Genomic DNA, 22,154 nt, shown 5'->3' with positions numbered 1-22,154 from the left:
AGTTGAAAATCTGATGATTTTTTAATAAATGGTGCAAATTTGGTGTTATTTTTGGGCAGGTTTTGGAGTTCAGAGGGATAAATATAATAATATTTTAGATGGAAACTTTGCAACCACAGGTTTAAAATAAAGAATCACTTTATTTGTTTTTACAGGAACTTTTTGTGCCCCGTTTGTTCAATAACTACATGCAAACTAACACAACATTTCTGCTACCATTCTGCATGGTGTGGGTCTGTGTGTGTGTGAATTATGATTTCCTTCTTTGAGTTAAATGAGAATTACACGACTTTCCAATGTGGGTGGAACACGGGAAACACTGGAGGCTCCTGTGGTGGTTTGTTGGCTGTTGAATTAATAATAATAACAATAATGATAGTTTTGATTTAAGAATATTCACGTCTACCGGCGTTTTTAAACAACAGTTACAGCCGACACAGAAACCTCCTCACATCTTCTTTTACTTCCTGTTCTCTTCTGTCGGTGTTTTGAGGATCACAGCATGGGAAGAACCTTCACCTCCAAACTAAAGCTCCTCTCTCCTCATCAGCTCTTAATGTCTTTTCCTTCTTGTCCCATCACCTTCTCTGGTTCCTCTGCTGCTCTGTCTTCCATCACTTCCTGTCATCTCTTCTTCACTGGTTTTCCTCTGTCTCCTATCGCTCTTTGTCTCTTCCTGGTTCTTTCTCCTTCTCCTCCAGGTTCCTGGTCAGCTTCATGGTGGACGCCAGAGGAGGTTCGATGAGGGGAAGTCGCCACAACGGGATGCGGATCATCATCCCGCCCAGGAAGTGCACGGCGCCCACCAGGATCACCTGCCGCCTGGTGAAGAGGCACAAGCTGGCGTCGCCTCCTCCCATGGTGGAGGGCGAAGGCCTGGCCAGCCGGCTGGTGGAGGTCGGTCCGGCTGGAGCTCAGTTCCTCGGGTAGGATTTCGCTTTTGTTTTAACTGAGATAGTTTTAGCTGTTTGCTTTACTGCTTATTTTCGTGCACTTCCTTTCCGTGACTTGACATCTCCTTCCTTCTGCTTCTTGCCATCGCCATCATTTCCTGCGTTTTTTCTATCTGACGGTGTGAATGTGTCGCATGTCCAGGTCGATTCCTGCCGTTTGGTTTGAGGTTGTTGCAGCAAGCAGGTTGTGTTTAACGTTGCTAATGGTTGCAAAATGTGTAAAATTGGAGTTTGTGCTTCAGTTTGAGTTTACGTCTAAATGTCAGGCAGTTAGAGTTTAATCCTCTGAACCCTGAACAGTTTCTGGGGTTTTCTTTGCTCAATGTGGGCTCATTTTTTACTGCAATATAAAGTCCAGCACCTCTGTAGAAACAGAACAACCATAATGCCATAAATCATAAAAAAGAACAAACAAAAGTTAAACATTTTCTTATTTATTTTTACAAAAATTGAAAAAAAACATCTACACATTCAACATATTTCCAAGTGCCCAAAAGTGCTACCAACACTGGAAAAACAAAAGGTGACTCTACATACTATAGATATTTTACTAATTTGTTAACATACGCGTCTCTTCGCTGCTGTAGTTCAATCAAAAAGTCCTAGAATTTTACTCATATGACTGTTGGTCGCAGCTGAATCACTGATAGCTTCACAGTTTCAACTAAGAAAGCAGAATTTTTCGTATTTTTGAGATTATGTTTCCTGCAAACTGTTTATTTTTGACAAATTTTTTAATGAGTCGTAGAATAAAGTGATCTTAGATTTCGCTACAGAAAGGCAAATTACATATTCCAGTTCAGTGGATGTTGGAAAGCTGAAAACCTTGTGATAATTACTGTTTTTACAGTTTCTTGCTGTGATAAATTGTGTCATTTTGGCACTTTCTCCTGACAGATAACATGCCTCTAAATCCCACTGGTGGGTTTCGGCATTCAGAGGATTAAACACACCAAAGGTGCATGTTCAATGAAGTTTTTTGTTCTTTTATAAAGTTCATAACAAGGCTGAAGATTACTGATTTTAGTTTTGTCTTTAGTTTCCAAAATAATCCCTTGGTCCAGTGATTGTATTTCTTGCTCTATGGGGGACCTCGGTGTTTCTCACATGGGAGTAACTCAGCTAACTCAACAAAAAAACAATCATAAGATGAGATTTCCTTTTTTAAAAATACATCCAAATATTTTTGCATTGAGGAGAAACATGAACCCACAAACAGGATTACAGATTAGGATATTTATTGTCACTATAACCAATAAAATGCACCTTAACACCATTCAATGTGATTGAACATGCATGGAGATCCAAATAAAGAGTGGCGTTGGAGATTTTTATATCAGGTTGAAGGCAGCAAATAGGAGTAAATGATTCTGTAGCGACCTGATTGGGTGATTGCTTGGATTACAAGATGATCTGTTTTGTGATTGTTATTTGACTGAATGTTCACTGTCGTGGATGAATAAAGGGGTTGTGTGTGACTGAGAGCATTGTGGGGGTTTAGCTAGCAGCGAGCACCATGACAGAGACTTTTGTGGAGGTTAATGGATTCCAAGCAGTGAAAGTGAGCCAAATTTAACCCGGTTGTTGACGTCTGTGTTGTTAAATGTTCTATGTTGAGCAGCTTTAGAGGTAGTTGTACAGAACATGAGTACAGATATGGTGCTGCATTGATGCGGATCCATTAATTGGTTTGGGATGACCCTTAATGTGGCGAAACTTACGCCTAAACAGTTGGATTAGGGAGGTGAGGACAGTTTGAGAAGCTTCCATGGAGGGAAAAACACAAAGAAACACTTGGAATAGTGGAACAAACAGAAGCTGGCTGTGAATACAATACCAGATTTGCAGAAATATGTAGACAAAGGAGCATAATTTTGGGGATACAACAAGTTAAAAGACTGAGAACCGCCAACATACTCTGGAATAATCTGTAGTTTTTTGATTAATAGTCCAAAAGTCAAAAATATTAAATTTTTTCCCAACAGCAGCTGGCCTCATTAGCATCGCTTATTAAATAGGATTAATGATATCTGCACATCTTAAGTTGGTTACATCACCAAATATGTAAATGTACACATTCTCACGTGAATAGTTTGCAAATTCTTGCACACCGTACATATTTCTATTACTTAAAATTACTTGGATTGCTGTTTAATTTACTTATAACGTAAATTATCTACTTGTGAGTATTCATCAGCATCAAATTCCCTGTTTGTTAAAACCTACTTGGCAGTAAAGCTCATTCTGATTTCCAGTTTTTTTTAAAAATAGTAGCCTAAACTCCCATTTAAGAAGCTGTAACTGGCACTTATTTGGTATTTCTGCTTAATAAATGACTATAATGTTAATTACAATAGTTATTGATTAGCATTTCTGTGAGTTAATTGTGTTATTTCATCATCTCACTGCATTAGTTTACGATTCCAGTCATAGTATCAGACTTTTCACTAATATTGCTAGTATGTAGTTTGTGTTCAGCTCCTCGACTGGACATGAAAGCAGAACCAGGAGTCGTGTTATTGCTCATAAATAAAACAGAATCAGTGTTTGCCTCTGCTGACTTTGGAGTGTGTGTTTTGTATAAATGTGTGTTTCATTATCTTGCGGCCGACAGTAAACTCCATCTGCCCAGAAAGCTGCCAGCCCTTAATGAAGGCGAGAGCCTGGTTAGTCCCGTGCTACAGCTGGGACCCAGAGGAACTAGATTTGTTGGGTAGGAACCAAACATAGCACCTCCTTCCTCCTCCTCCCTGCTCCTCTTCCTCCTGTCGGGAGGCGACATGACCGAGGCTGATTCATGCTGACGGATTATTTTCCTCATCACCGTTGACTTTGATTTGTCAGGATTTGCAGCATTGATGCGGTTTCCATGTGGTTTTGGGAAGAAATCGAGCCTTTTGTGAACCCATAATATCGTTTTTGGCATTTTAAAGTTCTTCCTAAAACTACAAAACGTAGCTTGAAATCCATTACAGTTACTTTTTCAGCCACTTCCATCGTCTGTTTTGTTTCAGAAGCTCTCTGGGGCTTCTGGCGTCAGGTTTTTGATTGGCTGTTGGACTGCGCTTGTTGGGCATGAGCCTTTTTCCTCCTCAGGCCGAGCATCATCCTGCTTCCCATGACTGCTGCCATATTTAAGATCATCTCTGTGTGATTAAGTTTGTAGAGCCGGTGCTAGAGAGTGATGCACTGATGGTGAGGTTCATAAAAGTAGACTTCACAGCAGAACAAATGTGTTAAAGTGTTTTCAGTTTTACTGGTGTTCCTAATAAAGTGGGTAACAATTCAAGAGTTAAACTCTCTAACTTCAAATTAACTAATATTTGCTTGTTATAATGAGAATTGATGCAGTTTACAAAAGTTTACTGAGTGAAAGTGAAAATAAAATCAATATTTAATACAATAATAATACAGAATTTATTTATGGAAGTTTTTTGACACCTTAACCTTTAAAATGTACACAAGAGCTAAAAAATGAAATTTAATGTTAAGTAAACACAAAATGTTACACTGTGAGTGGCTAATGTTTAGTCATTAATCAAATAGAATTTAACTGATTAGAAATATATTAACCAATACGGAAAAAGAAGGTCGTGCATGTTGGTAAATGTATTATAGATTAGCTGTAATACCTGATTGTACCACCAGATGGAGCCTTTTACTCTTTAATACTGTAGCGACCAGAAGAGGTGCCACTCAAACTACCAGAAGGGAGTTTAACTAGTAAAGGAGCACCATGACAAAGTCTCATGTGCTTATTAATCGAATTATTGCTGTTCAGAATTTAACCGATTAAAAATATATTAATCTATAAGGAAAAAGAAGAAGGTCATGCATGTCAGTACAGGGGGTCCTGGACTTACGTCGGAGTTCTGTTCCTATGGATCGATGTAAGTCGATTGTCGCTGTAAGTCACAACTCCAACGAAAATGTAAACAAAGCCGTTACGTGCATCAAGATATTGATGTTCTTCGTAAGTCATCAATACCAACGACTTTCATGCATGTAAGAATCATTTTATAAGAAGATAACAGAATACGTTGCACTGTTTTTACAACTTGACAGATGTTCGTCGTGTTTCACCCTGTTCCGAGTGTTTTATTCTATCTAATTTCACTTCCATGGAGATGGCTTTCCCTTTCTTCGAAGCAGTGTCAGAGTCTGACTTACGCTTGGGAACCATAGCGAAGGTCAAAAAATTAGTGAATGTAGTACAATCCAAGGTGGCTTACAACCAGAGAATGTAAATAAAGCCGTCTTATAGCGCCGTGTGACGATGTAATCATCCACTCTGCTTGTCAACTAGTTCCACGTAAGCAGTTCTGACATAACGACGAAACGCTGTAGGTCGAGGACGATGTAAACCGAGGACTTCCTGTATATGTATTGTAGATTAGCTGTAGTACCTGGTTGTGCCACCAGGTGGAGTCTTTTACTCTTTAATTCTGTAGAGACCAGAGAAGGCGTCACTCAGACTACTAGCAGGGAGTTTCGCTAGTAAAGGGGCACCATGACAAAGCCTCGTGTGCCCCTTAATGCCTACTGACCAGTTAGTCTGTAAACACGAAGCAAAATTATATTGAAAGGTTTTCTAATGATGTGATTGACTAAATGTTGCTACCGTCATTAGTCAGTGTCATAAATATCAGTCTGTTAAACTAATGATATTATCTTAATGTAAAGTAGGTTAACTGTGTCTAAGATGCTCCACAGGGGGTTGCCAGTTGGGGGGTTGCCAGTTAGGGGGTTGCCAGTTGGGGGGTTGCCAGTTAGGGGGTTGCCAGTTGGGGGGGTTGCCAGTTGGGGGGTTGCCAGTTGGGGGCTCTTTGTCTGCTTCAGTGTCCAGATGTTGTAAACCAGCAAAGGGAAAAGTGGGACACATGACATCTGATAAAAACTAAATAAAAAATCAGTGCAGGTTGTCTGTATGTTGATGTAGAAAATGAAGCTGGCCGTGAGTAACCACATTTAGCGCACACATGTGGATGTTAAGCTGTAGGGTATGTTAACCCTCTGAACCCCAACAAGCAGTTTATGGGTGTTTCTTAGCTCCTGTCACATTTTTATTCACATTAAGCTCATTTTTTACTGCAATATGAAGTCCTACACCTCTATGGGAACAAAGCAACCATGAAGAACTAGAAAAGTTACATTTCTTTGATTATATATTTCACAGAAATCTAAAGAATAAATCTGGAATCAACAGTACAGGTACAATATTTTTCCAAGTGCTCACCAGTGTTGCCCATAGTGGATAAAATTGTAGAATTGGAGGACATTTGAGCTCCAAAATGTTTGAAAAATAAACCTTTTACAATTTTCTGCTACATGGGTCATTCCAGAATTGGAGGACGTTTTCCGTCCCACCCGTCAAATGACTGAATGTCTCACTCCACCTCATATTATCAGGATCAGACTAATTCTTTGGACTGTTTTCCATCAGTCAGTTTGTCCTCTTGGTCAGCAGTAACAGCAGCTAAATATCTAGCTTCTACTGCTGAGAAAAACATCACATTAGCATGGATTAGCAACCCTGTTACTGTGATTAGAGTAGGGTTAGCAAACAACACAGAAAACATGGAATAAAAATGCTACCATTAATGTGTAAGCTGAACCAATCAAGCCTTTGATAGTTTATTACCTATTATTGATCAATATGGAGCAGAAAACTGGAAAAGGTTTTTCCAGTTTCAAGGAAAATGAGATAAGGTTTATTTATCAAACATTTTGGAGCCCAAATGTCCTCCAGTTCTGGAATGACCAACATATTTATCGAAAATAATTGATCTGTTAGGTGAAAATGTTTTTTTTTGGACAATTTTTTAAAAAATTAAAACAAGACATGTAGAATAAAGTTATCTGAATGTCACACATCCAACGAACATTTGAACAAACACTGTTCATAACGTGATTTCCACTAACTAGCCATTCTCACAGTAGCTATTAGCATCTCCAGGCCTAATTAGCACTATTCCTGCAGTAACAACTAGCATTCCTACGCTAGTGTTTGGCCTTCTTAAGCTGGTCACTAGCATTTCCAGGCTAACCACTTGCATTCCATAATAACAACTGCCATTCTAGTACTAACAGCATTCCAGGGCTAACCCCTAGCATTCCCAGGCTAGTCACTTGCAATCCAAGGATAACAAGTACCATTCCTGGGCTGCCAACTAGCATTTCTAGCATAGCAGCTACAATTCATGGGCTAACAAATGGCCTCCTTAGTGTGACTAGTCTCCATAGGCTATCAGCTAGCATTCCAAGGTTAGTCACTGGAATCCTTAGAATCGCCGCTACCATTCCCAGGCTCATAATTAGCATTCCCTGGCTTGTCAGTAGCATTTCCAGGCTAACAACTAGCGTTCCTGTGCTAGCAATTGGCATTCCTAGGCTAGCAGCCAAAGTTCCTGGCCTACAAACTAGCATTCCTAGCCGAGAAACTACAATTCCTAGGCTAGCAAATAAACTAAAATGTTGAATATCCAACAATTATTTCTGTATTAAATGTGTAATTTTGCTGATTTTTATTTTAATGAGAACATAACTTTCCAACCCCCCGGCAGGTTTTGGGGTTCAGAGGGTTGTATGTTAATTTTTTAACATTTATTTAGTGATGTTTTATTGGATAATGCATTTATTGTCACGGTGCAAAGAGTGACACTTTAGTTAAAACACCATTTTCTGAGCGTTTTCTTGCTTTTAGGCTAGTCGGCTAGTCTTAAATTTAAAAAATGGCATTAGTTATTGGGAACAACTGTGGTTTTATTGGTTCTCTGAGACAGAATTCTCACCAACAGTCCTCAAAAATTCATCTTTAACACTTACAAAAAAAAAGTAAACATGATTGAGATAATAGTACCTTCAAGAAAAATGATGCAGTAGAGAGTTTTACTGAAAAAAGGGATTTTCAAGTAGGTGACCAGTTTCAGTTTTGTTCTATTTTGCGTTTGTCCATCTGTCTCTCTTCAGTTCATGCCTTGTTCTAATAAGGGCTGTGCAGCTTTCTCCTCCAACCCTTCTCTGCATTTCATCTGTTTGTTCATTTACTTTGAATGTGTTGTTAAACCTGCAGCACGGCCGTAGAAACACCGTCATCCTTTACATCATTTACTGTCTCCTTTCAGTGTTTCTTTTCCTTTATGGCAGCTCAGAGGACATTTATCAACCCTTAATCTGACGATTCAAACACCAGACTTCCTGGTTAATCCCTGATTTATTCTCTCCGAGCTGCCATGTGATGTTTGTCGTCTGTATTGCAGTTTTAATTTTGCATTTTGAGTCTAATAATTATCACAGAAACCATCGTTCTGAGAGAGATGTGAACTTTCTGCTGTCCCACCAGCTTCTCCAGATGTTTTAGTTTAGTTCAGGAATCAGTAAAGACCTGTTTAATCCAACGGTGAAATGTCCTCCAGGCCCGTGATAGTTGAGATCCCACACTTCGGCTCGATGCGAGGCCACGAGAGGGAGCTGATCCTGCTGCGAAGCGAGAATGGAGAGAACTGGAAGGAACATCTGTACGACTGCAAGACCGACGACCTCAACCAGCTGCTCAACGGCATGGACGAAGGTGAAGATGTAGCTTCTCCTGGTGTCTTTCTGCAGACGCTGGTTTTGGAGCTTGTGGTTGCATAAGTTTAGGATTTAGCAGCAGACACTCCAGAACATGTTTATAGTGACGCCTCATGTGTAGGAAGGAGGTAAATTTGTAATTTGGTGATGCTCCGTGGGTTCAGATTTGACATGTAAGAACACCAGCAAAAATATTTCTACATACAAAGACCTAAAGATAAAGAAAAAAATGTTTTTCCTGCATGAAGGAAATTTTGACACCTCACAAAGAGGTTTTATGCAGCAGAATGACAAAAATTGAGAATAAAAATAGTTTTATTAACTGATATTTCAAGCATAATGCTCCTTCTTATTTATCAAATGATATAAAAATAACATGAAAATACAGATTTCTGTCAAAAATGGCAACTAGACTCACTGCCTGGAATAGAAGGTTTTAACATCTGTCGTTTTGTATTTTCTGGAGACTAACTGGAAATGCTGCTTGAATAATAATAACAACAATAATAATCACAGAGGACTAGAAAACTGGGGGAAAAAAAAATTGTTAAAAGATACATTTTTTAATCAACTAAATAGTGGTAACAGGAATTATTTTTTATGGTAAATTAGCAAAATATAATATTTATAGATGTACACCCATATAATTATTATTTAAACTCTAGGAAAACTGGAAATGCTGCTTGAATAGTAATAATTTTTTTTAAAAAGGAGTAGAGAACTGAAAAGGGTTGAAAAACAGTAGAATTTGGTAACAAATTACTTTTTACACAACTTTTTTTTAAACAAATCATATTCACTGATGCTTTCACAGGGTTTCTCCTGCAGAGAGATTTTTTAAACCTTCAAATATATTTTTAAATCCAGCACCAAAAGACAAATCACCAACAAAAAAAATCTAAGAATGAAAAGTAAAATGAACCTAAATGTCAGTCAAAATTCAGAAATGTAAAATAAAACAATAATAAAAAATGAAATAATAAAAGATAAAAATAAAAATGTCAACATAAATGTATGACTGAATTAAAAAAAAATTAATTAAAATAAATAAAACCTAAAAGATGGATCTTCGTGTTTGTTCTTAAAAATTTCACCTCTTTCTACAGATCTTTGTTCTGATTGGTCGGCGTTATTGACATGTGACTGACTGTTTTTTAACCAATCATTAATCATATTTCCTGTTGCCGTAGAGCTGGACAGCCCCGAGGAGCTGGAGAGGAAGAGAATCTGCCGCATCGTCACCAAGGACTTCCCACAATACTTTGCTGTGGTGTCCCGGATCAGGCAGGAGACCAATCACATGGGGCCGGAGGGCGGGACTCTGTGCAGCCGCAGCGTCCCATTGGTCCAGGCCTGCTTCCCTGAGGGGGCGCTGACCAAGAAGATCAAGGTTGGACTGCAGGTGAGTTCAGGGGCGTCAGATTCTGTCTGTTTCCATCTACATATTTAGGCAAGGCAGCTTTATTTGTATCGCATATTTCATACACGAGGGCAACTCAATGTGCTTATTAAATATTTATTAAATTTAGATATTTTACGATGCTCATAATTAGCATTTAACACGTCCAAAATTGTTTGTTAGGTTTAAGTTCTAATGCATCCAGAATACCTGCACAGATTACACCAGGAAGTAGAACTCTGCAGTCATTTTAAATCATGATGTGTGAATGTATTAGTAAATAAAATGAAATCAGCTCTAAGGATCAACTTTAAAGCTGTAAAACTAAATGCTTTATACTACATGTTCCAGCCAGAAACGTCTTCATTCTGGAGATATTTTGTGTGATTAAAAATGTATAAAAATAAATATTATTGTCCTGCATGTTGGGAAACAAACAGTAGACTAAATTACAACGTTTAGGCACATTAGTGGTGAATTTAAGACAAGAACAATGTTGTTTTTCCTGCATTTTTGGCGAATATTAGTGGTTTATTTTTACTCCTTTAAGGGACTGAGTAAACTGGATGTATAGAATAGAATAGAATAGAATAGAAATACGTTATTGATCCTAAAGGAATTACATTAGCAAGAAGAAAGAGTAAAGGTTTCACCACAATAGAAATAAATAGGAAAATTAAAGCTGCAAGCAACGTTGGTCGGGTCATCGCATCCTTGCTGGTCAGCAAATCCAAGCATGTCCACCAGGTGGCGCTATGACTGTGGCTGTATATAGGCCTAGGTATGTCATCAGGGCCGGATTCTGATCAGACACCTAAAGTTAGAGGCAGATTGGAGCATCTACAGGCTAGTTAGAGAGCACTTCCTGTTTCATGGCGAGTTGTTGAAATTCCGCCAGCCGCCATTTCCACGCCCTCAGACACGTTAAACCCTGCTTCCTGTTTCAGGCCCAGCCGGTTCCCGACGACACGGTGAAGAAGATCCTGGGTAACCGGGCCACCTTCAGCCCCATCGTCACCGTGGAGCCCAGGAGGAGGAAGTTCCACAAGCCCATCACCATGACGATCCCGGTGCCGCCGCTGTCGGGGGAGGGGCTTAGCAATGGGTACAAGGGGGACTGCACTCCCTGCCTCCGCCTCCTCTGCAGCATCACGGGTATGGAGAAATAAATATCATTAATAACTAGGGCTGGGACTTTAACACATTAAAATATAATAACGCAATTAATTGCACCCTCCTCAGTTCCCTCATTTCTGGCACACCAGTAACTCTGATGAACACTCCAGCCCAGTAGGTGGCGGTAATGAACCTGAAGTCTGTTTGTAGCCATGAAGAAGAAGCACAGGAAGTACTGAGTGAAGTCAGCCACTGGTGAACAGTGAAGGAAGATGAGATTGAGCTTGTTGGAGAGAAAGTTTTCTTCCTGATGGCAGCTTGGATAAAAGCCTGGTTGTGTGCAAATTGTACAACAAAGAGTTTTCTGATCACTGCGTCACTTCAAGCCGACGGTATCACCTCAATGTAAAACATGTTGCTGTTAGCACCAGAGCTAACGTTAGCTACGAGTCATGCTAACGGCTAACGGTGTAGCCATCCCATAATAGACCGCTTTTCTAGACAGTGCTTGAGTTTACAGAAAGTCTTAAAATGTTGAATAAAATCGCTATAATTGCACTTAGATTTACAGTAATCTGTGAATGTAGCAGACATGAAAAATGCAGATAAATAGAAATGAAACATTTTTGTGGTTTAAGTTTTTACTCCGTGGAGGCTCCGCCTCCTTGGAGGAGGAATAACCTAAACAACAAAAATATCTCTTTTAATAACTTCATTATAAACTTTTTGTTTATAAAAAAATTACATAAATAAAAATTGATATTCCTATAAAAAGAACCATCAAAATTCCACCATTTATCAGACCCAGAAAAGATGAAAACAAAATGAATCTCTGCATTTTCAACTTCAAAATCACTTTTTTCTATACGTCTCATTTCCTTTTTTTTAAATAAATTTTAAATTATAAACACGTATATATCTATTCATTGATTCAACTGTCAACCGCAATTTTATTTGAACTGAAAAACTTCACTTATTGTGTCAAATATTGCTATTTGACAGAACTGCAATTAATTGCCATTATTATTATTATTATTATTATTATTATTGCCAAAGCCTGTAATTAATTAGATAAATTTTTTTATCGTGTCCCACCACTATTAATAACATAAACAATACATAGAAAATAAATGGTATTAAATGAGTAATTCACTGTTTTGTCTGTAAGGAGGAACGTCTCCGGCTCAGTGGGAGGACATCACAGGAACGACTCCTCTGACGTTCGTCAACGACTGCGTCTCCTTCACCACCAACGTTTCTGCCAGGTGGGAAGCAACTCTTACTCCATCTCAAATAAACAGCCTTAACCTCAACCATCTCTGATTTCTTTGAAATTTTTACAGCATAAAACAAAGATTTTAAACATAGAATCTGTGAAGTTTTGGCTTTATATAGCATGAAATATTTGGTCACAATAGTTTAAAAAATATTTATTTTCATTGAACTTTCAGGACTGATTGAGCAGATTTGATGAGTTGTGCCCCAAATATACAAATACTGAATAAAATTTCACAAATATTTTTATGAATGTCCACATTTTATGCTAAAACACTTTCAGAAAAATAAGAAATAGTCAACATTTCCAAAGTGTTGCCTCGTTTTTGACAAGTAGATCAAATAATCTCTGATTATGGGTGAGTCGAAATACAATAAAAAGTCTCATCTTTGAGCTCAAATTGACAAGAACACGGATAATGTTGAAGTCAGCTAGTGATATTTTCTGAACTATATGTGGCTGAATGTCACAATAATACAAAACTAAACATAGAGAATCGTTTTTAATATGAAATATTTGGTCAGAAAAATGATTTTAAAAAGTTATTTTTGTTGAATTTTCAAAACTGACAGCACGTTTGATAAGTTTTGTGTCAAAAAAACAAATATATTGGTAGATAGTCTTTTCTAAGAAGAACGGAGTTTTAATAATTAGATTTTAAATCAGCATGATGAAGAATAACAGTATATTTTTTTTTAATCTTTAATAATTCCTGAGAATTTTCATTTAAACCTTAAACTTCAACGTGCAAAAAAAACAGTTGAAAGTGGGTCAACAGACTTTTTCTTCATATATCAGTTTAAAATGTCACAAATATCTTTATAAATACCCATATTTTATGCTGTAACACTTTCAGAAAAATCAGAGATAGTCAACATTTCTAAGGTGTTGCCTTGTTTTAGACAAGTAGATCAAATAATCTCTGATTATTAATATATAAATATAATAAAAAATCATGAAAAGTCCCATCTTTGAGCAAAATTGACAAAAAGAATGATAACGCAGAAGTTAACTGGTGATATTTTCTAAATCACATGTAGCTGAATGTCACAATAATACAAAATATAAGATATAGAACAGTCTTAATATGTAATATTTGGTCAGGAAAATGAGGAAAAAAGTTGTTTTCATTGAACTTTCAGGACTGACTGAGCAGGTTTGACAAGTTGGACCACAAAAACATAAATACATTGGTAGATAGTCTGATCTAAGAAGAACAGAGTTCCAGTAATTTTTCAGATTTTGAATTAATGACATGATGAGAAATAACAGTGAAAACTTCAGGGTTTTATCTTTAATTGTTTCTGAGATATTATCATTTAAGTCTTAACTGAAATGTGTGAAAAAACCTGCTGAAAGTGGGTCGACAGTCATTTTTAAACAAGATTTATCTCAAAAAATATTTGATTTATGAAGCTGAAACTCCGCAAATATCTCTATAAATATCCATATCTTGTGCTGTAAAAGTTTACTGTAAATCCGAGCTGGTCGAGGATGAATTTCCTCGAACAACGTGCCGATCTAACTCCTATATTTGCCGTGTGTCTGCAGGTTCTGGCTGGCCGACTGCCACCAGATCCCGGAGACGGTGGCTTTGGCCTCTCAGCTCTACCGGGAGCTGATCTGCGTTCCCTACATGGCCAAGTTCGTGGTGTTCGCCAAGATGAACGACCCAGTGGAGTCGAGGCTTCGCTGCTTCTGCATGACGGACGACAAGGTGGACAAAACCCTGGAGCAGCAGGAGAACTTCGAGGAGGTGGCCAGGAGCAAAGACATCGAGGTAGAGCCTCAGGTTTAGTTTATTCTGCTCAAAACCTGCTCTGTTCTTGTGATTTTAGAGCATAATTCATGATTAATACACACTAAGTCACATTTATGGCACAAAATTGTACGGTTTTATGCATTAAAAATTCTCCCACAGCTTTAAAACTGTGATTTTATTTAAATTATTACAAAATAAAGCTTGTAGCACCATCTCATGCAGTAAAAAAAGGTTTTATCAGCCATAATCTTCTACTTTCTGGAGGCTGATAATGACTTTTAATTGACAATAAATGAAATGATGCTATGAGACCATTCATTTATTCAGGAAATTTGGAAATGCTGCTTGAATAATAGTAAAAAATAAGGATTAGAGAGCTGAAAATGATGAACTGAATAGTGGTAAAGGAGGTTTCTTTATACTTTTAGAAACTAAAAATAATATTAATTTGGGTTTTTTTCCTGCATAGAGGACTTTTTGAACCATCAAATATTTTTTTTATCCAGCACCAAAAGAAATAAAATGATAAGAATTGATGGAAAAGAGGAGAAAATCTAGTTTTTAGCCCATTTTGTGATTTTAAAATTCATTCAGTCAGCTGTAAAAAAACAAAACAAAAAACAAACACAAAAAACTTTGTTTTTTTTTTAGTACTGGAGAACTGAAAATGGTGGAAAAACGAAATATGTCACCAAAAGATGAAGTTTTATCAACTGAATAGTGGTAAAAGAGATTTCTTTGCACATTTAGGAAACTGAAGATAATATTTATTGATGCTTTTACAGGAATTTCTTGGGATGACAGAGTGCAAAAAGCAGCCAGAAATAAGGTTTTAGCCAACACCGGATTAAATAAAATCATAAGACTTGAAAGAAATGGGAAAAACACACATTTTTAACCTTTTTTTTTTTTTTTTTTTTTTTAAGATTAGGACTTAATTTACCAAACATACTAGACATTTTTGTTCATCTAATGGCCAGAAATAACAGTAGAATGTATAGATTTCTGTATAATATATCACTCTAGTGTATAATGTATTATATTACTGTAATTATCATGTGCATCATAAAATCTGAAAATTCTGCTTGAATAATAGTAAACAATAGGGATTAGAGAGCTGAAATGTGTTGAAAAACAAACTAAATCACCAAAAGATGACATTAGATCAACTGTAAAGTGGTAGAGGACGTTTCTTTTTATATTTAGGAAGCTGAAAATAATATTTATTGATGCTTTTACAGGTTATTTCTGCATAACAGAGTGCAAAAAACAACCTTGATTTGAAAGAAATGGGAATAATACACATTTTTAAAATGTTTTTTTAAGATTAGGACTTCATTTACCAAACATAATAGACATTTTTGTTCATCTAATGGCCAAAAATAACAAGAAAATGCATAGAAATAGGAAACTCAGCATCATTTTCAGCCTCTAAAGGTCCATTCTGAGCAGGAAACCTCTGCTTTAGTCGTGTTTTTAACTTGTCTTTTGCTAAATATTACTAACTTTCTTGGCTCCATGCTGCTGCCAGTTATAATCAGTTTCCATCCCGTCATCCTTTATCAGCTCTAATCGTTAAACCTTATTAAAGCGTGACTCTCCCGTGTTGTCGTGTCCCTGCAGGTTCTGGAAGGCCGGCCCATCTATGTGGACTGTTATGGAAACCTGGCTCCTCTGACCAAAGCCGGTCAGCAGTTAGTTCTGAACTTCTACGCCTTCAAGGAGAACCGGCTGCCCTTCTGTGTTAAGGTAGCGTCACGCCGCCTCCAGGGGATCGAACACGGAGGTGGACGATGTAGAGATCCAAACTAAAGCTGCTAAAACTACACTCACGTATATTCTGCTCCTCGTTTCCCTCCCCACATAACCCAGTTCCCTTCATGTTGACCTCATGTCATTGATCGACCCGTTAACTTGATGCCAGCGATAATCAATCCTCTCGCTTCATTTGCTGCTTTGCTGCTGTGAAAACTGTCGTCGCTGCAACACGACTGATTAAAACCTCAGCGGGAGGAAACCATGAGTCACAGAGCAGAATGAAGCTCATTATCAGACAAGTAGAAAAACTCACCAGCGGATCTAAACACTTCATCTGGATGTCGTCTCTACGTTTCTAGTCAGGATACAAGTTCTATTCAATTCAATTTTATTTAAATAGCTCAGATTCACAACAAACACTACTACTCAAAAGTTGAAGTGACTTAGAAATGTCATTGTTGAAAGAAAAGCAGTTTTTTTCAATGAAGATAACATTAAATAAATGATAAATCCAGTCTAGACATTGTTAATGTGGTAAATGACTATTGTAGCTGGAAACAGCTGATTTTTAATGGAATATCTCCATAGAGGTACAGAGGAACATTTCCAGCAACCATCACTCCTGTGTTCTAATGCTACATTGTGTTAGCTAATGGTGTTGAAAGGCTAATTGATGATTAGAAAACTCTTGTGCAGTTGTGTTAGCACATGGATAAAAGTGGGAGTTTTCATGGAGAACATGAATTTGTCTGGGTGACCTCAAACATTTGAACGGTAGTGTAGGTCATCTCATAGCACTGATATAGCACAGTGAGCTACAGATCTTACTGATAATAAACAGAAAACAGAAAACCCAACAATCCAAAGTTGCCTTTGGATTCCCTCTGAGCGACGATGGGAAGGACTAAATAAAAACATGGAATAGGGAGGGGAAAAGGAGGAAAGAAGCAAAGCGAAGATTGCAGTTTAGTTTTCCGCAGAATCTGGTTTCTGTAAAATGTTTATTTCTGGTGAATTTTTGATCAAAATGTGTAGGACAGAGTGATCTTGATGAAAAAAATCACAATTTTAAGTTTAGATTTGGAATTTTTTGCAAAAAAAGTTGAATATACAAAGATTTTTTCTACTTTCTGGCTTCATTAACTTCAGTAATGGGTTAAATAGAAACTTGGATCTCTTTTGGAATTGCACTAGTGAATTAAATAAAGCCTTTTTTAAATTTAGTTTTATCACATTCTGGTTTAGCTCTGCAGTTTTTGCACTTTAATACATAAACTTTCATTTCCATTTCGTACATTAAAGTAAACTGAAAGAAACCACAGGAAAATTAATTGTTTGTCTTAATGGACTAATTAGTTAAATAGATTAATTGATATAAAAATAGTGGCATCCCGAGTTAAAATGTACCAAGAAACATTTTAGCTGTGACGCTCATTTCCATGATGTTGTCCTATGTGTTCGTATTGACGTAAATCAGCAGAAACGTCCACCTTCGAAAAGAAAAGGTAGCATAAAGAAGCCAGCTAAAATCTTCATCAGACAAACTTATCATGGATCTTTAGGCAAAGACAATAAACATAAGGGGAAAAATTAAAAAGATTGTGTTCAACATTTAAAAAGTGACTTTGTGCAAAAGATTCAAAGTAAAATGTGTCTTAAAGAGCATTTCCTGTTTCAGTGACAGAAGTTTTACACAAATATTGACCAAACTGTCAAAAATGAACACTGTTTAAGGAGTTTATCCCTCACATTGTGATTTCATCGACACCCCAGATTCTTCCTCGTCTGTGCCACAGAAACCCTACCCAGGAATTAGTCTGATTCTTAGACCCTGTGAGCATTTACAACCCAGGAATTAGTCTGATTCTTAGACCCTGTGAGCATTTACAACCCAGGAATTAGTCTGATTCTTAGATCCTGTGAGCATTTACAACCCAGGAATTAGTCTGATTCTTAGACCCTGTGAGCATTTACAACCCAGGAATTAGTCTGATTCTTACACCCTGAGAGCATTTACAACCCAGGAATTAGGCTGATTCTTACACACTGAGAGCATTTACAACCCAGGAATTAGTCTGATTCTTAGACCCTGTGAGCATTTACAACCCAGGAATTAGTCTGATTCTTAGACCCTGTGAGCATTTACAACCCAGGAATTAGTCTGATTCTTAGACCCTGTGAGCATTTACAACCCAGGAATTAGTCTGATTCTTAGACCCTGAGAGCATTTACAACCCCATGTTCATTCCAGATCTGGACCAAATACAGCGTCTAACCTTTGTTCTAAACCTGCACCATTTAAAGCCTGTGGATTACGGATCATAGTTAAAGATAATAAATAGTGACACCCCAAATTAAAAAGAAACATTTTAGCCTTGACACTCATTTATATGATATTGCCCTACATGTTTGTCTTGTCTTCAGGTAAATCTGCAGAAACTTCCACTTTCTAAAAGAAAAAGTAAAGAAGCCAGCTAAAACCTTTACCAGACAAACTTACCATGCACATAGGTAAAGATAATAAATAAATAAATAGTGGCATCCCGAGTTAAAACGTACCAAGAAACATTCTATCTGTGATGCTCATTTCCATGATGTTGCCTTCCATGTTCGTTCGTTTTGAGGGAAATCTAGAAGAGAAGGTAACGTAGAGAAGCCGTTTTGTGTCTGCAGGTCAGAGATCCCAGCCAGGAGCCCTGCGGTCGCCTCACCTTCCTCAAAGAGTGTAAAACCACCAAAGGCCTTCCTCAGACGGCCGTGTGCAACCTGAACATCACGCTTCCTGCGGTGAAGAAGGTAAGACGGCGTTGGGAGTGTCCATCATGTTGTCACGTCCATAAACCACTGTCATGGTCAGGGTTAGCTTCAGCCCCTCTGGTAAAACTTATATACATGAAGACAGAGAAAGACTTTGGCCAGACTGCCGCCACTGTGTCTTTTATCTGTTTAAAGCTTCTCTCTATGTATATATGGGTTTTCTCTGCAGTGGATTCGTCATTGGCTGTTTCATTTTGTTCCTACCTGCCTTTTGATTTGGATGACATGCTTTCTGGCTGAGGGCTTTATGTGATTATCAGGCTGGCTTTTTTTGTGGCTTGAGTTCATTTTGCTGTTTTTGGATGTCGGCGCTTTATACTTTTATTTTTTGTTTGTTTGTTTGGTGTGTTTCTTTTTGTTTTCCCTTGGTTTGCTAAAGTGGCTTCTCTTCTGTCGATCACTCCTTTTTCACGCCCTGATGTTTCTTTTCCCCTCCCTGCTTTCCATTATGTTACTCCCCCTGTTTCTGCAATGCATCTTGGGAACCAGGATATGGAGTCAGATGCCGAGGACGAGGTAAACCACACCCTCCCCACCATGTGCTGTCCTCTGCGCTAGATCTGCTCTTCATAGCCGCATTATTATTCTTATTCTTTACGCTTCTACAAGGGCAACACAAGCTTTCCCTGTCCAAAGCAACCTTTAGCCGCTGCATGAAATCTGACAGATATGAAGAACTACCTGTCCTATGTCCAGTCCTTCCACCTCCTGGCGCTCTACAGTTTGTAGCTCTGGAGTTTATTTGTCCTTCAGTTAAGATTTAAGCTCTGAACCCTCTGAACCCCAACAAGTTATCGGCGTTGTGTTTTTGCTCACTGTGGGCTCATTTTTCACCACAATTTAAAGTCCTGCACCTCTGTGGAAACAGAACAACCATGACTAGGAGTGGAGGAAACTCAATAATGTCCTCTGTGTAGCTGAACGAAGTTATAATGTGATAAATCTTTAAAAAATAACAAAAAAAGTTGAATTTCTTTGATTTCTTTATTTCGCAAAAATTTAAAAAAATAGAATCAACAGGTTCACCATTTTTCCCATTTTTCCAAGTGCCTACATGTGTTATTAATTCCGGGAAAATATGGTTACTCTACGTTATACAGATTTTTTTTTTACGTTTTTAATTTGTTTCCATGCAAATGCTCTATCTGCTCTGTGTAAACACTGCCTGCAGTTCAACTGAAAAAAATCCCAGAATTTTAATCAAATGACTGTTAATCACTGCTGAGTCATTTATGGCTTCACGGTTGTGCCAAAGAGTGCAGAATTTTTAGTTTTTGCAGAATGTAGTTCATGCAAATGGATTATTTTTGGTAATTTTTTTTAAACAAGACATGAAAAATCGTAATTTTAAGCAGAGATGTGGTTAAATTAGCCGCCTCTTGGCCAGGCCATTATTGAAAATGAGAATCAGTTCTCAATTAACTTACCTGGTTAAATAAAGGTTAAATAAAATAACATAAATAAATACAAAATTTTGATGATTCTTCCTGTTTTTACAGTAACTGAGTCAGTCGTGACTTCATGGTTTCACTGAGGAGTGCACAATTTTTAGGGTTTTTTTGCAGAATCTAGTTCCTGCAAATGTTTCTTTTTCTTTTTTTTTGGTCAATTTTTTAATCGAAATGTGTAGAATAAAGTGATTTTAATGAAAAAAAATCGCGATTTTAAGTTTAGATTTACAACATTTTGCAGATGGAGCTCAAGGACGATCAAATCCAAAGAGTCTTACTGTTTTTTTACCATAGCCTAATCAGTCGTGGCTTCATAGTTGTGCTGAAGAATCCAGAATTTTAGGGGTTTTTGCTGAATCTGGTTTGAACAAATGGTTTAATTTTGACAATTTTTTAAACAGGACATGTAACAAAAGTGATTTCGATGAAAAATCATGATTTTTAAGCTGAGATTTGGTTAAATTTTCCAACAAGTGCCGAGATTTATCTTTTTTTTACAGTAGTTGAGTCAGTCTTCATGGTTGTGCTGAAGAGTCCAGAATTTTTTGTTTTTTCCAAAATCTGATTTCTACCAACACTTTATTTTTTGTTCATTTTTAATTGAAATAGAGTAGAATCAAGGGATTTTGTCAAAAATCCTGATTAGAAGTTTAGATTTGGATCATTTTGGCAACGGAATCGGAGGATTGTCTGAAAATCCTGAAGATTCTTTCTGTTTTTTTAGGTTCTGGCTCTAGAAATAGTTTCATTTTATTGATTTCTTTTCTAAAGTAACATGGCTTTCAAATCTGCAGACGGATTTTGGAGTTCAGAGGGTTAAAACTGATTATTTCCACTCATAAGTCCTTGTAATTTAGAGTTCATAGCCTTATAATGACTAACTCAAGCTAATCTGACTAGCTTGGCACAATAACACTCAAGTAGTAGCATCGGCATTAACAAAACAGAGTAGTGAAGTGCAGTGAATACTCTTAAAGGAGAATTTGTATCTAAATCTGGGCTTTGTTTTCCATGTAAATAGCCACTAATCCAGACTAGAGGGTTTGCTTTAATCTGACAGGTCCAAATGTTGCTCATTTGGCAGCACTCTGACATGCAGGGTGAACCAGAACTGATAGGATTTTGTGTTGTTTGCTATTGTTGCAGACTGAAAAGCCAGAGCGACGTCATACCTTTGCATCCCTAGCCTTACGTAAGCGCTACAGCTATCTGGCCGAGCCTGCACTGAGTGAGTCTGACATCTTCACTAACAAACCCTGTGATGACTATAAGAAGTTTCGTGGATAAGTTAGCTGCAGTTTTAATTAACCCTGTAAAAAAAAAAAAAAAAAACAAATGCGTGATCAAGTATGTAGATGTGACTTACCTAATGTAATAAATGCATCTTTCTCATCCCACATGACGTGCACTGTCCACATGCTTGTTTACAACATGGTACATACATTTTTTGCATGGGTTGATGAGTGGTTTTTGAGTTTCTGTGCCATGCTTGCCCACGTTGTGACGTTCTCCTGGGTTTGTTTGGTTGATTTCCGCTGCGGAGTGAAAATGCAGCAACGGCAAAATTTTCCTTTGACTTACCAGCACGGAAAAAAAGGCAGTTTGAAAGGAGGTCAAAGTAAAATTTTCTTTGTATGTCAGTTGTCCCCTCTGAGTTGAAGCTCTTTTTGGTTTTGTGATGACGTAGCATCTTTGTGTGGGACAAAAAACTGCATGTTTGAGGTCTTGGCTTTCTTTCAGGTGTTTTTTCTTTTCAGTTTTTCACAATCGCTGCTCGTCACCAATTCGATGCTGCATGACAAAATGGGCCAGAACTTTAGTTTTGGAGAGCACATTTTGTCATATTTTGTTTGTTCTTCAAGAAAAGGAAAATGGAAACTTCTGCAGCCCTTGGCTCTATCGTATCTTAGCGTCTAAATTCCCTTTGAGGAGTCTGTCATTAATGTAATTTTTGGACCAAACAGATAAAAGGCACTTTAAAAAGCGGATTGAAATCAGAGCCAGAATCCATATGCTGACTTAGAACTTCTGAAGTCCAAAGAGAGAAGTT

General features: G+C 37.5%; 1 protein-coding gene across 50 annotated transcripts in view; it reads left to right on the top strand.

The window, feature by feature from the left end:
* The window catches only part of LOC111586477 (ankyrin-3-like), a 230,685-nt gene that overhangs the window by 176,846 nt on the left and 31,685 nt on the right, over positions 1-22,154 (top strand). For 40 of the 50 annotated variants that reach the window (XM_055004246.1, XM_055004249.1, XM_055004243.1 and 37 more), the window contains 10 exons: positions 702-926; positions 8,369-8,523; positions 9,716-9,927; positions 10,872-11,079; positions 12,209-12,305; positions 13,868-14,096; positions 15,702-15,827; positions 18,510-18,632; positions 19,143-19,169; positions 21,251-21,332. In XM_055004246.1, the coding sequence (XP_054860221.1) occupies positions 702-926; positions 8,369-8,523; positions 9,716-9,927; positions 10,872-11,079; positions 12,209-12,305; positions 13,868-14,096; positions 15,702-15,827; positions 18,510-18,632; positions 19,143-19,169; positions 21,251-21,332 (1,484 nt within the window). The remainder of the gene's footprint in view (positions 1-701; positions 927-8,368; positions 8,524-9,715; positions 9,928-10,871; positions 11,080-12,208; positions 12,306-13,867; positions 14,097-15,701; positions 15,828-18,509; positions 18,633-19,142; positions 19,170-21,250; positions 21,333-22,154) is intronic. The other 10 variants (XM_055004261.1, XM_055004259.1, XM_055004280.1 and 7 more) reach the window with 3 other exon arrangements.

The sequence above is a fragment of the Amphiprion ocellaris genome, chromosome 18 (genome assembly GCF_022539595.1).
Source record: "Amphiprion ocellaris isolate individual 3 ecotype Okinawa chromosome 18, ASM2253959v1, whole genome shotgun sequence".
In the NCBI taxonomy this organism is placed as follows: Eukaryota; Metazoa; Chordata; class Actinopteri; family Pomacentridae; genus Amphiprion; species Amphiprion ocellaris.
The sequence above is the reverse complement of the archived record's forward strand: the minus strand, read 5'-3'. Positions and strand labels throughout refer to the sequence as shown.